The following is a 15854-nucleotide window of genomic DNA, read 5'->3' as shown; positions in this document are numbered from 1 at the left end:
GTCAATCCCAGAAAATCCCCTTAGCCTCTTTCCAGTCAAACCCTTTCTGATTTCTATCATGAAAAAAGTTTCAAGTGGTACTATTTACTCACTTAATTTTAAATTATGCATCAATTAAAAAACATATACACACTTTTTTTTAAAGTAGGAGGTTAAGTCAAAACCACAATCAAACAGGTAACTTTTATGAATTACCATGATGTATACCTGAAATAAACAGGATATTGTAGATCAATTATGTCTCAATTTAAAAATTCCTAAAAATCAAAAGCAAAATGAAACATATGAACTCTTGTATTGAGTTGGTGTTTTAACACAGAGAAACTCTTTTAAGTGTCTTAATTTTTGTAAATTTTTTTTTAAGATTTTATTTATTTACTTGAGAGCGAGTGAGTGCGCGAGCAGAATCAAGGGGAGTGGGAGAGGGAAAAGCCGGCTCCTTGCTGAGCAGTGAGCCTGATTCAGAGTGTGATCCCAGGCCCCTGGGATCATGCATGACCTGAGCCGAAGGCAGATGCTTAGCCGACTGAGCCACCCAGGCATCCCCTTCAAGTAGCTTTAAAACGTCATTTAAGGGGCACCTGGGTGGCTCAGTGGGTTAAAGCCTCTGCCTTCGGCTCAGGTCATGATCCCAGGGTCCTGGGATTCAGACCCGCATCGGGCTCTCTGCTCAGCGGGGAGCCTGCTTCCTTCTCTCTCTCTGCCTGCCTCTCTGCCTACTTGTGATCTCTGTCAAATAGATAAATAAAAAATCTTAAAAAAAAAAAAGTCAAATAGATAAAAAAAATCTTAAAAAAAAAAAAACAGAAAAAAAACCCACATCATTTAACTATATCCTTAGGGGAAGAAAAACAATCTTAAAATTCGTTTTAGTATTCATATTGTTATGCTGATATTGGCATTGCTATTCTGCACCTGCTGCTTACTATGAGATAAAGCAAAGAACTATTATTATATTGGTGGTGCTGGAGATAAAGGTTTTCAGCACAGAAAATGTAGATATTAGATGGATGAAATTAAGTAAAAACAGGTAGTCCAAACTGGAAATATCAGTATTAGTGCATGATTTATTTTACCTTAAAAACATTTCCTAGCTGTATCTGCTGTAAAACCCTAGAACAAGCCCATAGTAGTAAGCTCCCCTAGCTTGACTGTAGTCTAAACAGTATTTTCTATTAAATGGAACCATGGCTACTTGGGAAATGGTTGATTCTAGGCCTGGGGAAGGATATATATACTAAGATGAATCTGGAAAGTCATGTCCTATCAAAAAGGAAGGAAGCTGTCGAAGACAGCTATCAAAGACTAGTGAGTGAAGTCAAAAGGAAAAGCCAACCTGAGTAGGTTCCTAACCAAAGATGGGACAATATAAGTATCAAGAAAAGTAATAGTAATGGACTGAAACATGTAAAATGTGTTTCAGTATGAATTCGTAATGAAGGGGGAAAAAAAAACCCTCATCTTTGGAGGATGCTATGGAACTAACACTTTATAAAACTGGTTAGAAAGGGGAAACATTAATACCATTTTGCTTCTATGAACTGTATCTCAGGGTAACCAATAGTTGATGAAAGAAGTTTTAAGTGTATCAGGTTTTTATAAAAAGAATACACTATTTTTTACCTCATGTACAAATTAACGATCACTGATGGCTCCAACCTTAAAATGAAAAACTAATGGGAAGCAACATGGTTAAATCCCCAAAACTATTCTGCTGAGTCATAACCTTTCACAGAAGAGTACATGCTGTATGATTACATCTACATGACAGTCAGAACAAACAAAAATTTACAGTGAAGAAAATCACTGCAGTAGTTGCTTTGTGGGACAGGGTGGGATAGGGTGGTGGATAGGACTGACTGGGAAGGAGCATAGTGAACTTTCTGGGGTATAAGTAATGTTTTTTATCTTGGTAAGATCTAAGTTATGTAACTATACTAGTCAAAGGTCACTGATTGATACGCTTCAGGTATCTAAGATATATTTAAAGATGCACAAATTTTACCAAAAACCAAAAATGTACCTGTAAATGTACAATTATATCTACTTAATAATGTAAATGCTGGAGTGTTTAAGGGTGAAATATACTAATGCCTGCAAGTCACTTTGAAATACATTTAAAAAAAAAGAAGTGGATAGGTGGAGAGAAGTATGCATAAACACCACATATGTGATAAAGCAAACACAGTAAAATGTTAATTATAGGATCTAAAGATGGATCTGTATAAGCATTCACTGCAAAGTTCTTCCAGCTTTTGATAAAAAATGCAGTCAAGAACTGTTTAAGATCAATTTGTACTATGTATGCAGTGTGTGTCAGTCATATCAAAGCCAAGTCCAATAAACAAAACCTGTCTTTACCAAAAAAAAAAAAAAAAAAAAAAAGGAAACTTTGTAAGAATGGATCAAGCTGACAACAGTACCTGAAACCACCTCTCCATCTTAGTGTCAGAAAAACAAAAGCTCTCAACCAAAAAATGTTAGATCTAATGAGTGCATTTAGTAAAGTTGCACAATACAAAATTAAAATACAAAAATCAGTAGTGCTTCTATATACTTACAATGAATTTTCTAAAAAAGAAATCAAGAAATCTATCAAGCATCAGAAAAAATAAAATAGAATACATTTAACTAGGGAGGTAAAAGACCTCTATTCTGAAAACTATAAGACATTGATGAAAGAAATCAAAGACACAATAAATGGAAAGGTACCCCGTGCCCACAAATTCCAAGAATTAATTATTGTTAAAACATTAATACCACCAAAAGCCATCTACAGATTCAATGCAATAAGATTATGATGACAATTTTTTACAAAAGTACAGAAAAACACTCTAAAATTTATGTGGAAACACAAATGACTTAACAGTCAAAAAAAAAAAAAAATCCTGAGGGAAAAAAGAATAAAGCTGGAAAACATCACACTTCCTGGTTTCAGTCTATACGATGAAGTTAGTCATCAAAACATAGTACTAGCATTAAAAATAGACCAACCAGTGGAAAGAACTAACTAAAAGCCTGGAAATAAACCCAAGCACAATTCAATTAATTATGCCAAATATTTGACAAGGGACCCAGGGGAATTCCTAACAGTGCTGGGATAACTGGATATTCACCTACAAAAGAATGATATTATCCCCTATCTTGTATGATTCACAAAAATGAACTCAACATGGAATAAAGACTTAAATCTATGACTTCAAATCCTGAAACTCCTAGAAGAAAATGTAAGAATAAAGCTCTGTGACATGGGTCATTGTACTGATTTTTTGGGTATGACACTCAAAGCACAAGCAAAAACAGGACACACACAAGCACAACTACGTGAAACTAAAAATGCGGGGTGCCTGGGTAGCTTAGTCAGTTAAACATCAACCTTTGGCTCAGGTCATGATCCCAGGGACCTGGATCGAGCCTATTGGGCTCCCCAGTAGGTGAAGAGCCTGCTTTCTCCTTCTCCCTTTGTTACTCCCCCAGCTCCCACATGTGCTCTCTTGCTCTGTCAAATAATTTTTTTAAAAAAATTAGATAAAAATAAGAATCTGGGGATGCCTGGGTGGCTCAGTCGGTTAAGCCGCTGCCTTTGGCTCAGGTCATGGTCCCAGGATCCTGGGATCAAGTCCTCAATCATGCTCCTTGCTTAGCAGGGAGCCTGCTTCTCTGCCTCTGCCTCTGCCTGCCACCCTGCCTGCTTGTGCATGTGCTCTCTCTGACAAATAAAAAAGTAGAATCTTTAAAAAATAATAATAAAAAATAGAAATCTGCATAGAATCCATTAACCAAGTGAAAAGACAACCTACAGAATAGGAAAAAATATTTGGAAGCCATAGATCTGATAAGGGGTTAACAGTTATATAAAGAACTCTAAAACTCAACAGCAAAAGAATAATCTAAATGAAAAATCGGTAGAATATCTGAACAGGCATTTCTCTAAAGAAGATAATATGAAGAGGCAACAGGTACATGAAAAGACACGCAGCATCACCCGTCATGTGAAGAATGTTATTTAAAACTGTAATATCACCTCATGCCTGTTGAGAATGGCCATCATTTAAAAGATAACAAATGTTGGTCTGCATGTAGAGAAAAGGGAACCCTTATGCACTGTTGGTGAAACTGTGAAGTGCTTAAGCCAATTATGAAAAAGATGGAAGAGCCTAAAAAAACTAAAAATAAAACTACCACAATGATCCAGGCATTTTTGATCCAGGAATCAGAAACACTACCTCAAAAAATATCCACCCACTTGTTCATAGCAACATTATTTACAACAGCCAAGACATGGGAACATCCTAAGTGTCCATCAATGGATGAATGGATAAAGAAGCTGTGGGATACACGTACATGATGGACTATTAGACAGCCATAAAAATGGAGAAATCCTACATTTTCAACAAGAGATTATGCTAAGTGAAATAAGAAAGACAAGTACTTATGATTTCACTTATCTGTGGACTGTAAAACAAGCCAACAAAATGACCAAACACACACAAAAAAAGAACTTACGGTTACCAGAGGCAGAGGGTAGAGAGAGGGGGAACTGGACAAAGCTGGTCAAAAGGTACAAACTTCTAGCTGTAAGATACTAAGTACTAGGGATATGACATACAACAGGACTATAACCAACACTATGTCTGATACATAGGAAAGATGTGAAGAGAGTAAATCCTTTGAGTTATCCCAAGGAGAAAATTTTTTTCCTTTTTTTTTCTTTGTATCTATACAAAAAGACAGTTGTTAATTATTTCACAATTTAGGTAAATCAAACCACTATGCTATAAGGCTTAAACTTATTCAGTAATGTGTATCAATGATTTCACAATAAAACTGAGAAAGATAAAAATGACTGACAAAAACAGCAGATATAAATCATCTAAGTGCTTATTATTCCACTTTCAATTAAGGTAAAATATGGTGTGATGTGCACCTAAAAAAAAAAAAAAAAGAAAGAAAAGAGAAAGGGGAGAGAAAGAATTAAGAAGTATATACCACCCCTACGAATTACTTTTGGAAAAACAAGAACAAAAACAAAAATCCTGAATCTGATCAAGTGTCTAGACTGAATAGAAATTTCTAGGGCAAAAAAAAAAAGGACAGAGGACTATGTTAAACAATGTCTAACAGTTACTTTAATGACTGAATTGCAAAGTTAAAGAAAACCAGGCAGAATCTATGGTTAAAAAAAAAACAAAAACAAATTTGTAATGCATGGAGATTGTGATTTGATGACTTGTAAAAATATATACAAATATTTGTATCACAGCATAGGGAATACAATGCCATTTTAAAAGTGTTATATGATGACAGAAGCTATGCTTGTCGTGAGCACTGCCTAAGAGTTCAATCACCACACTGTACGGCTGAAAACTGTTTTAACATTATGTGTCAGCTATACTCAAATAAAAAAAATTATAAAAGTATGTATATACATATCTTCATGAAACATCTGAGGAAACATGAAACTAACTGAAAATGGGACAATCTATCGAAGTTTCTTTAGTTATATCTGGGTATAATAATGGTATACAGTTACGTGTCAAAGTATCCGTATCTTTCAGAGGTATGAACTACAGTATTTATGGATGAGATGATAGGATGTCTCAGATTTCCTTTAAGATAATTTGGGGTGGGGTATACAGATGACTGGTCATGAGCTGGATGATGAACACATGGGAATTTATTATACTATTCTTTCCACTTTTTTGTTTCAGATGCTCTAAAAGCTTAGACAAAAATTTGCATTTACTATTTCCACCTTAAGAAATAAAAACTCTAGCACAAACGACAAATTATTGAGTTCAACATACAAAAACCTTAAAAACAACTTGCCATTCGGATTTTAAAGTGAAGTTCGTTTCCAGGTATGTTTCCCTTCCAGGATCCCACTGACACATCATTTTCTTTCCTTCATTCACAATGCAACTCAAATTTTTAGGTTTTTCTGGAGGCACTAAAAGGGAAAAATGTGCAATTTTCAAAAGCTTTCTACCCACAAATAACATGCAATTTATATACTACCCAAGACATTTGCAAACGAAATTAGATGAAAAACGAACAAAAAAAAAAACCCCAGACATAATGAAAGACTAGTGACTAAAAATTTCATCTTTTCTATTTAAACTCCTACTTTTTAAATTAATACACATTTTCTGTAACCGTCACTAACTAGCATGTTTCAAATTAATTTTCTACACAAAATCAACTTTCATTTGTAACTATTTAAGAATATTAACTGATTTCCCCATGAAGTGTATTTTATTAAGTATTACTGCATGTTAGTTAAGAGGCAATTAAATGGAAACAAATGATTTACTTATATTTCTCCTCCTATTGTTTTCTTAAACTCTCTTGGAGGAAAAGCAAATACCAAATTATGGTCTTGGGGATCCACAAATTTGACAAGCTACTCTTGGATCAGACTAAGTTTACTCTGACACAAAAGGACGTTCTCCAGTATTTACTTACCTTCAGATAGTTGCTTTGTATGTGATCTCCTCACCAATTAAAGGGTACTGAAAATTACTATGGATACACTGACAAATTTCAATTCAAGAACTGTTTTTTGTGGGTCTCATGTAAAAACATTTTTCTAGGAAACTGAGATAATCGACTTTCAGGATATGTTACTATTCAAGCTTTTTGTACAGCAGTAATGCAAATGGACTTCCACTTCGAAACTTATTTTTTTAAAAAAGCATGTCCAAAAGTCAATAAAGCCAACAAATAACTGCATTTCATAAAGACCAAGAGACATTACAAATGTAATTAAACAGTCATAACAAAGTTTGAAATAGACAAAAACAAAACAAAACTTACAGCCTGAAATTATTCTGATTCCATAAACATTCTGATCAATTTGTCCAAATGTACGAATGTTGCAAGTCAGCTGAGTATTTAATGAAGATGTATCTGTAAATGTGACACTAGATGCTGTTTTGTTTATGGTGGCATATTGTTCTTTAGGAACAGTTAGATGGTTTGTTTTCCAGAAAATGTAACTAGCATTTACATGGAAATAATCCATACATTTTTCTTTTAGCACACAGACCGCAGTGAAATTAGAACCAAGCTGTACAACTGGAGATTCCGGTTTGATATAACCACATGGCTCTAGAAGTTCACCTGAAAAGGAACAAGGGAAAATAGAAAAATGGACTGAATTATTCTGGTATAAAATGGTATTTATCAATGCAGTCCTCAATCTTCACTACAGTATCTCTTAAAGACAGCGAAAAAGAATTACACAGTGAAAAAATAATACGGCCAGAATTCAGTGCCTCAATTTATAAAGAAATATACAAATTACAAGGCTGATGAAAAAAAGACATCTGTAAGCCTCAGCCGTTTTTTTTTTTTTTAATAACATTCTGATTTTGCTTTAGGAAACACAGACTGCCTGCAGCGTGATTCACACTTACTCTACCACCAATCCCATTCTTTGATTCAGACTCAGGGTCTAAATTACACCTTCCAGCAAAGCAGCAGTGGTAGGCTCTGTTCCTCTCCAGTCCCGAATGGTGTTGGGGGTATGGATGGGGCCAGGGAAGGTAGTAGACAATGTTCATTTATCAAAATTCCGAACAACAAAGGATATAGCAACAGAACAACAAAGAACATAAAGAACATAGAACAAGATGGCCAAATAAATTAGTTTTAACAATAAATGGGATAAAATCCCATATTAAAAACAAAACAAAATCATCCTGCATAAAAAGAACTATACCAGAAGTGTATGCTTTAACTATCACCTAACTCCATGCTGATGGCAACTAAATCCCTATCTCCAGCTCTAACTTCCTACTCTTTTCAGTAACTTGCAAGACATAGCCACCTGAAATCCTTCCTAAGTACTTTAAGATAAATACATATAAAGGGCACCTGAGCAGCCCAACTCTAAGAGCGTCTGACTCTTGGTTTTGACTCAGGTTGTCATCTCATGGGTCACAGGATCGAGCCCCACGTCAGGCTCTATACTCAGTGGGGAGTCTGCTTGAGATTGTCTCCCTCTGCCCTTCCCCCTACTCACCCTCTCTCTCAAATAAATCTTAAAAAAACAGAAAAAAGATGAACACATCTAAAACTTCTATGTATCACAGTCCTTTCAAACTTACTCTTACTTCTCTACCTCTGCTAACAGCACTATTTATATCCAGTCATCCAGGCCAGATACCTTATAGTCGCCTTCAATACCTCTTCCAACTTCATAGTATTGCACTCAGTCTGGTTGGTTCTATTTCTTAATATGTCTGTCAACCTCTTTCTCACCAGTCCCTTTTTCCTGCTGAAGCTCAGGCCATTATACCATGGTCTGACCTCCTTCCAGTTTATCTTACATGCTGCTATCAGAGTTACTATTCAAAATGATCATACTATTTCCGTATTTTAAATTATTTAATGGCTGCCTACACCATCAAGATAAAATCCTAACTACTTGGCTTGACTATAGCCTCACTGCCCAGAAACACAAGGCAACTTTCCCTAGTGAATCCTTTTGCTAATGGGTTTCTGGGTGGTAACCTATCCTGAGGTTCAGTGTTTTCACTTGGAAAATGAAGTTACTATCTTTTTTAAAAAAGAGAGAGAGAGAGAACAATCAGGGGGAATGGCAGGCAAAAGGAGCAGACTCCCTGCTGAGCAGGGATCCTGATGTGCAATGGGATCCCAGGATCCTGAGACTATGACCTGAGCTAAAGGCAGACACTTAACAGACTGAGCCACCCAGGCACCCATAATAAAAGCTATCTTGAAGAGTTGAGATTAAAATTACTTACATAAAGCACCTATTATAATGCCTGGTATTTAACAGTCTACCAGTAGTAAATGATAAGCCTATTGTAATTATTACTACTCTCCAAAGACAATCAAGTCACACTGACAGGGTATGGAAGATTCTTTCAAAGTCAGCAGGAAGAATTAAAAACTATACTTAAAATTTTTTTTTTTCTTTGCAGTCAAAACTTTACTCTCAAATGGAATCCTGGAACATCTCATCAAATCTATAATGCCCAGACTAGGAATGTGGATTTCCTTGTTTCGAAACTTTTAAGGTGGGCTGTTTATATGACCATGCTATTATTATACATGTCTAATATGTGCCCAGGGCACATACTACTTTACACTTCCAAATATATGGAACTTCATCTTGTGGGATACTATTAAGTTACCCTGTGATACTGGGCCAGTCCTTCCAACTCCCTAGACTTCACTTTATTCCTTGGTAAAATCACTCCTGTTTTACTTACTTTCTCTAAAGTAATAAAGAATAGTAAATATGAAATGTATTTTAGAATACTAAATAACCTAAGATGTAACTACAGATTCAGTATTAATTTTTAATCACACAGAATGAGAGAGATACTAGAAATGAGCAGATGTTCCAAAGTAAAACGCAGACTCATTAAAATCCTATGCAAAATTAATCCCATTTTTACAGGGGTACCAGGCTATTTGAGATTAAATTATAGAAAGAGAAATGTTTTAATTTTAAAAAGGCATTTGATAAACTTAGTTGGAATCATGTAGACAAGATGAAGAAATGGTGGATTAGAAAATACCATAACAGGTAACAGCTGAACATCACAGAATTGCTCGTATCTGACTTTTATTGATCTACAAACACAGAAATTTCATAGGTTCAAAAAAGACATCCTTAATTGATTACTCATATATATTAACTTCTATAAAAAAGAAGAAGTCAGTGAGACAGAGGTCTTCAATGAAGTATGCCGAAGTACCTGTTTTCAGTCCTTATAGCAGACTGTATTTTCCAAATATGGTCACACCTATGTATTTATCCCATCCCACATGTTTTTCTTACAATGTGACTGATACTCCTTCCACAAAGAAATGGGTTCAATATTCCCTTCCTGCCCTCAAATCTGTGTGGGAGCTTATGTCTGCCCCAGCCAATGGAATGTGCTATGTGACTAGCTAGATCGTTAGAAGAATACAACTTTCAACCAGCATTCTTTTTCTCTTGGGACATCTGTCCTTGGAACTCAGTCACATGTTGCAGGGAAGCCAAGACCACATGTGGTGTTCTGGCCAATAAGCCTAGCAAAGGCCTTAGCCTACAGACAAAATCAATACCAGACATATAAATCAGAGTGCTTTCAGATGATTCTAGTCCCCAGTCTTTGAATACTCCAAGTGACTCCCCACCCCATATATCATAGAGCAAAGATGAAATAATCCAGCTGTGCCCAACTTTGTTCCCGACACACACAAGCTGTGAGAAGTAATAATTATTGTCATTTAAAGCCATGAAGTTTTAGAGTAATTTGTGAGGCAGCAATAACATTACTTCTGTTATTTTGAACATTTTTTTCAATAATCTGGCAGAACACACACACACACACACACCAAATTAGCAAAGGACAAGGCTATGAAAGATCACTAACACTGGATGCTAATATTAGAATTAAAATTATTTTAGAAGATTAGACCAAAAGATCAAAACTAATATAATGAAATTTGCTAGAGAGCAAAATCTCTCTTATTCAGGGTGAGATTAAATATAGGGTAAGGGAGAAATGGCTTGAAATTAATTCATGTGAAAACTTAAGAATTTTCACTGACCAATAAGTAACTTAACTGGAACTACAGTTTATCTTAGCTGGCCAAAAACTATGCTGAGTAAGAATGATGCTCAGATCAAAGTAAAAATAAAATCACTCTACTCAGACCCTGTCCAGTTCTGGTACATTAAACTTATTTTTTCTTAAGTGCATTTTCATTAAAACCTCAGTAACAATTACGTAATTACTATCCTTTTTATAATGTTTACTCTGCGCCAGGCACTGTCCAGATGGCTTGTGTACAGTAACTCATTTAATTCTCACAATACCCCTAAGAGTCAGGAACAATTATTATGGTGATTTTTTAAATCAGGAAACTGACACAGATCAAGTAACTGGTCTAAGTTCTATAGCTGGTAAGTATGAGAGGTGTGATGGTCTTGTATTTGGAATGTGCTATGGGCAACCAAGAGAAGAATCAGGAGGGTAATCAACATGTACAGGGTTAGAAGCCACGTCCTATGAAGAATTATTAGGACAACTGGGTAAGTTTAGTTTGGGCAAGAGAGGCCTTAGAGACACATGAAAGCAGTCCTTCAGTATTTTCTAAAAGCTGAACAGTGGGAAGAGAAAGTGGAACTACTCCAGAACTAGGGATAATGGGAAAAAGTTACAACGAAAATTTGGCCTCAAGAATAAGGAAAAGATTTTCTAAATAACAACAATTTTCAAAGTAGTCTTATGTCACTTAAAGTGTTCAAAAGTTGCATTCCTAGATTTTGATAGGGGTTGATTTACAGCAGTGCTTCTCAAACTACCTGTGGTTAAAGATCAGTTTGGTTTTTTACCCCCAATCTTTCACAGACTTATACTTTTGCTCTATACCATATGTTTAAGTCCAGTGATGGCATGCTTGGATGTCACAGCTACATCAAACTGTTTAAAGATTCTAAACATTTACTCTTAATTTCTGTACTTAACTCTTAGCTACTAGTAACAACCAGTTCAAGGATGAGGCTGTGGATTCCAGACCTATCACTAACACAGCACTGTTCAGTGACACCTTTGGCCATTAAAAAGTGAAGTGCTAAAGGTTAATAGATTTTCTCCTATGTATTAAAAAAATGCCCAAAACATCAGCAATGTATTCCCCCCCGACCTTAAAGTTATCGTTAATATACTTAAACAGCATTTAGGATTACGGGGAGACTCTTTCAACTCAAGCTATAATTTATGAGGAATATTTTTACATTTCAAAATCATTTTTAGGTTACGGCAGCATTATTCTCCCAATAATGACCCTAGAAAGAATAGAAACATTAATATAATTACATAATTATGAAGCATAAGCTTAATTATATAATTATACAAAAATACATAAACCTAATTTATGAGGTTGGGAGGTAGTGTATTTCATGAACCTTACCTACAGATTCAGTGGTGAAGAAAATAAATAATGCGTGCACTATCCAAGTTTGCAATGTCAACATCTTGCATTAATTTCTGTAAAAAACACACATAGTATTATTTTTATTATTTTTTCTCTTATTACACATAGTAAGTAAAGACACAATTCCTAAAGCTCTTGTTTTCACTGGATAGGTGTCTTTTTCTAAAAGGTAGTAAAATTTTATGAGCATGCAGAAAACAAATCTAAGTCATCAGAATGTTTTTCTTTATTCCCACCGGAGTTATGGCTACATAAAAAAGTGATGGAACACAATTTATACTTTAAGGTTAATTAAAAGGGCAATCTTGTTTCTTTAGTATGTGAAGACTTACATTATTAGTAAATTATTAGTAAATACTGTGTGAGACAGTACTTCAGAGGGACACACGGCAAAACCCACCAAAAGCAATCTCAAAAGGTATTTGCCAAAATGGAAAAGAAAGTTTGTAATTCATAATACCATGACCAAAAAAAATATCCCCTGCTATATGAAGAATGCCTACACATCACTAAAACATTCCAACACCTAGTAGAAAAACCAGCAAGGTAAGCTGAATAGGCAATTTATAGAAAAGAAAATACAAATTATTTAAAACATAAAAAATGGTACTTTCAATCCCACTCATAATGAGAGATACAAATTAAAACTACCCCAGAAAGGAATGCAAGATGATACATACACTTTGGAAAATGATTTGGCAGTTCTTTACCAAGTTAAATGTACATAATAGTAGTAATACATATTTCACTAAGAATGTATCCAAGAGAACTAAAAATACTAATACATGTCCTCATGAAGACTTATACTCAAATGTTCATATAGCAGCTTTATTCGTAACAGTCCCAAACTAAAAACCACCCAACTGTCTATCAACTTAAGAATGGATAAACCAATACCCAAACAAATGGTATATCCATGCAATAGAATACCACTCAGCAGTAAAAGGGAATGTATTAGTGATACATGCAGTAGCATGAATGAATCTCAAAAGCATTATGCTAAATAAAGGAAGCCACAGATAACAGTCTATGCTATGCTGAATTCCATTTACAGGGTATCTGACAAATGGCACAACCAGGGTGACAGCAGATTAGGGAGCTGGCTGGGGCTGAAGTGGAAAAGGGGAATCAATGTAGAGAGACACTAAAGAACTTTCTGGCGTGACAGGAATGTTCTATGACCTGATTGTGGTAGTGATAAAACTCTATTAGTCAAAATTCACTCAATTGTGTCAAGAAGTGTGAAAAGCACTGAGATTTAACCTTACTTGCAAGCTAACAAGTTAGCCTGTTAGTTCCATGAATACTGGCAGGAGACAAGAGACTCCTGCATCAGAGACAAAGGACCTTATTACTCATACCAGGAGCAGCATTTTCTTGTGACAACTGCCTGGGCCCCGATTCCAACAGAGCACTGTCAAGAGCGACTGGTAACACCCATACACACAGTGGGTCATGTTATAGGAGAGGAAGACTGAGCTTAGGAAACCCACATCTTTTAAAATGGCAGTAAACATGCCTGCCTCTTACTCTGGAGAGAGACATTATCTCAATTTTCCAAGGCTGTAAGCAAACCTTTTAAGAGATCTATGGGGAACGGTTTCCCAACAAAACTGTATACTAAAAATTGGTGAATTTTATTCTTTATAAATTAGACCTCAATTAAAAACAAACCAATAAAATCTACCCAGGCAAGGTACATAGTAAAAAAAAGTTCAGCGCTTCACTCCTCTAAAAGACATGTACAAGAATGTTCATACAAGTTTAAGTACTGAAAAGTAGAAGCAACCAAACGCGAACACAGGAGAACAGAAAAATTCAAGTAACTCAATCACAATTAATTACAGGTACTCACAACAACATGACTGAATTTCCTATTAAGAGAGAAGAGAATGAGACACAAAGTATGCTTGATTCCCTTTATATAAAAGTTCGAAATCAGGCAAATGTCATCTGTGGTGATCGAGAACAGTTGTTATCTTTTTTGGGGAGTGGGGAAAGAGGGTAGAAGGGAACTTCTGGGATGCTGGACATGTTCTATAAACTAGATGGTCATTAAAAATTTACTGAGCTATAAACTTGTGATCTGTGGACTTTATTGCATGTAAGTTATACTTAGTAAAAACAGTGAACAAAACAAAAACGAGCCCAATTATCATTTCTAGTTTTGGCAAAAATATAATGAAAAATAAAAAATTATCGACACAATATTTTGAGACCATGACATAAAGGCATTCTTATTTCCTGCACTTACAGTGTAAATGGCATAACCTTCCCAATAAACTAGGAATTAAAAATGAATTCTTTATAAATCAGAGCTCAATTATAAACAAAAAAAGAACCCAGACAAGATATATGCCCAGTTTTGCATTATCGATCAAAACTTAAATATTGTGGGCGCCTGGGTGGCTCAGTGGGTTAGGCTGCTGCCTTCGGCTTGGGTCATAATCTCAGGGTCCTGGGATCGAGGTCCGCCCGCATCAGGCTCTCTGCTCAGCAGGGAGCCTGCTTCCCTCTCTCCCTCTCTGCCTGCCTCTCCATCAGCTTGTGATCTCTGTCAAGTAAATAAATAAAATCTTTAAAAAAACAAAACAAAACAAAACTTACTCTCTGTCAAATAAATAAAATCTTAAAAAAAAAACTTAAATACTGTATTTTTGAATCTAATAATTCTTCCAGTATTTTATCCTACAGAAATGAGCAAAGCAACACACACATAAGGTTATTCACTATAGCTTTGTTTTTAATAAAACAGGTTAATGCACAAGTAACTTAAATTATGGTATATCCAAATACAGCCTACATGTAGCTCCAAAAAAAAATGATAAGTTCTCGATCACTACCTAGAGATGTGTAACAGCATCTAAAAATAAATAAATAAAATAAAATACTGTTAAGGTAGAGAACAGTGTATTTATTTGTGGGGAGGAACAACAACAAAAAAATACACTCGTTTCCTTATATATGCATAAGATACCTCAAGAAGGATACTAATTCAAAGACTGGTTGCTATTGGATGAGATTCCACAGTAGGAAGGAGACACTCTACCATATACTCTCTGTACCTTTCCAATGTTGTACATGTGACTTCAGTACTTAGTCAAAAACTAAATTTGCATTTAAAAGTACTTGATGTGTAAACTCTCTCCCCCAAATAAAACCATGAACTTCTTAACAGGGCTTCACAGTACTGCATTTGGGATACAGTGTTCTTTTATTAAATCTCAGTACTAACTTGACTTTATGTACTCCCTAACCACATAAGTCACTCTATAATAATCTGCTCATGAACTATTTAAACTGTTACAGGGTAAATGATAAAAGAATGAAATTGCAGGAACCATTTTCCTCCACTGGTTTTATTTCTTACTTCCTAACTTTCAATAGTCCCATATTAGAAAAATCCACATCATTCAACTGCTCATCAAAACAAAATGAAGAAAATATCTATCATGTTGGGAGAGCAGTATGCAATTACACACCAATCACCCATTCCAACCAAGTACCTTGTTAACACTGTAGAGAGGGTTCTCTATAGTTCCTGGAAACTGGCAATCTTTCTATGAATGCACTATATTCTTATGACAAAACTCTGACACAAGAGGTCCCATAAAGGTATTTATAGTTACCGCAAAGCAATTAGATTTATCTAAGCAGGGCCATGAAACACGGTAGGTAACAGGCAAAGGTAGGTTTCACATTTTAATAGTTGGAAAGTAACGTTTCCTGGGACACCTCTCAGTGGCTCCGTCAGTTAAGCATCTGCCTTAGACTTGGCTCAGGTCACGATGCAGAGTCCTGGGATTGAGCTCCAAGTCAGGCTCCCTGCTCAGTGGGGAGTCTACTTCTCTGTCTCCCTCTGCCCTTACCCCTGCTTGTGTGCTCTC

General features: G+C 35.5%; 1 protein-coding gene across 3 annotated transcripts in view; it reads right to left on the bottom strand.

Moving 5' to 3' along the window:
• Window positions 1-15854, bottom strand: part of IL6ST (interleukin 6 signal transducer) — a 53501-nt gene that overhangs the window by 16921 nt on the left and 20726 nt on the right. For all 3 annotated transcript variants that reach the window (XM_032850400.1, XM_032850413.1, XM_032850406.1), the window contains 3 exons: window positions 11944-12020; window positions 6817-7122; window positions 5830-5950 (listed from right to left, as the gene is read on the bottom strand). In XM_032850400.1, coding sequence (XP_032706291.1) covers window positions 5830-5950; window positions 6817-7122; window positions 11944-12007 — 491 coding nt within the window. In that variant the 5' untranslated portion in view covers window positions 12008-12020. The remainder of the gene's footprint in view (window positions 1-5829; window positions 5951-6816; window positions 7123-11943; window positions 12021-15854) is intronic.

Source organism: Lontra canadensis, unplaced genomic scaffold, assembly GCF_010015895.1.
Source record: "Lontra canadensis isolate GAN:19392208 unplaced genomic scaffold, GSC_riverotter_1.0 scaffold4, whole genome shotgun sequence".
NCBI lineage: Eukaryota > Metazoa > Chordata > Mammalia > Carnivora > Mustelidae > Lontra > Lontra canadensis.
Note: the sequence above shows the minus strand (reverse complement) of the source record. Positions and strands in the feature narration are given on the sequence as shown.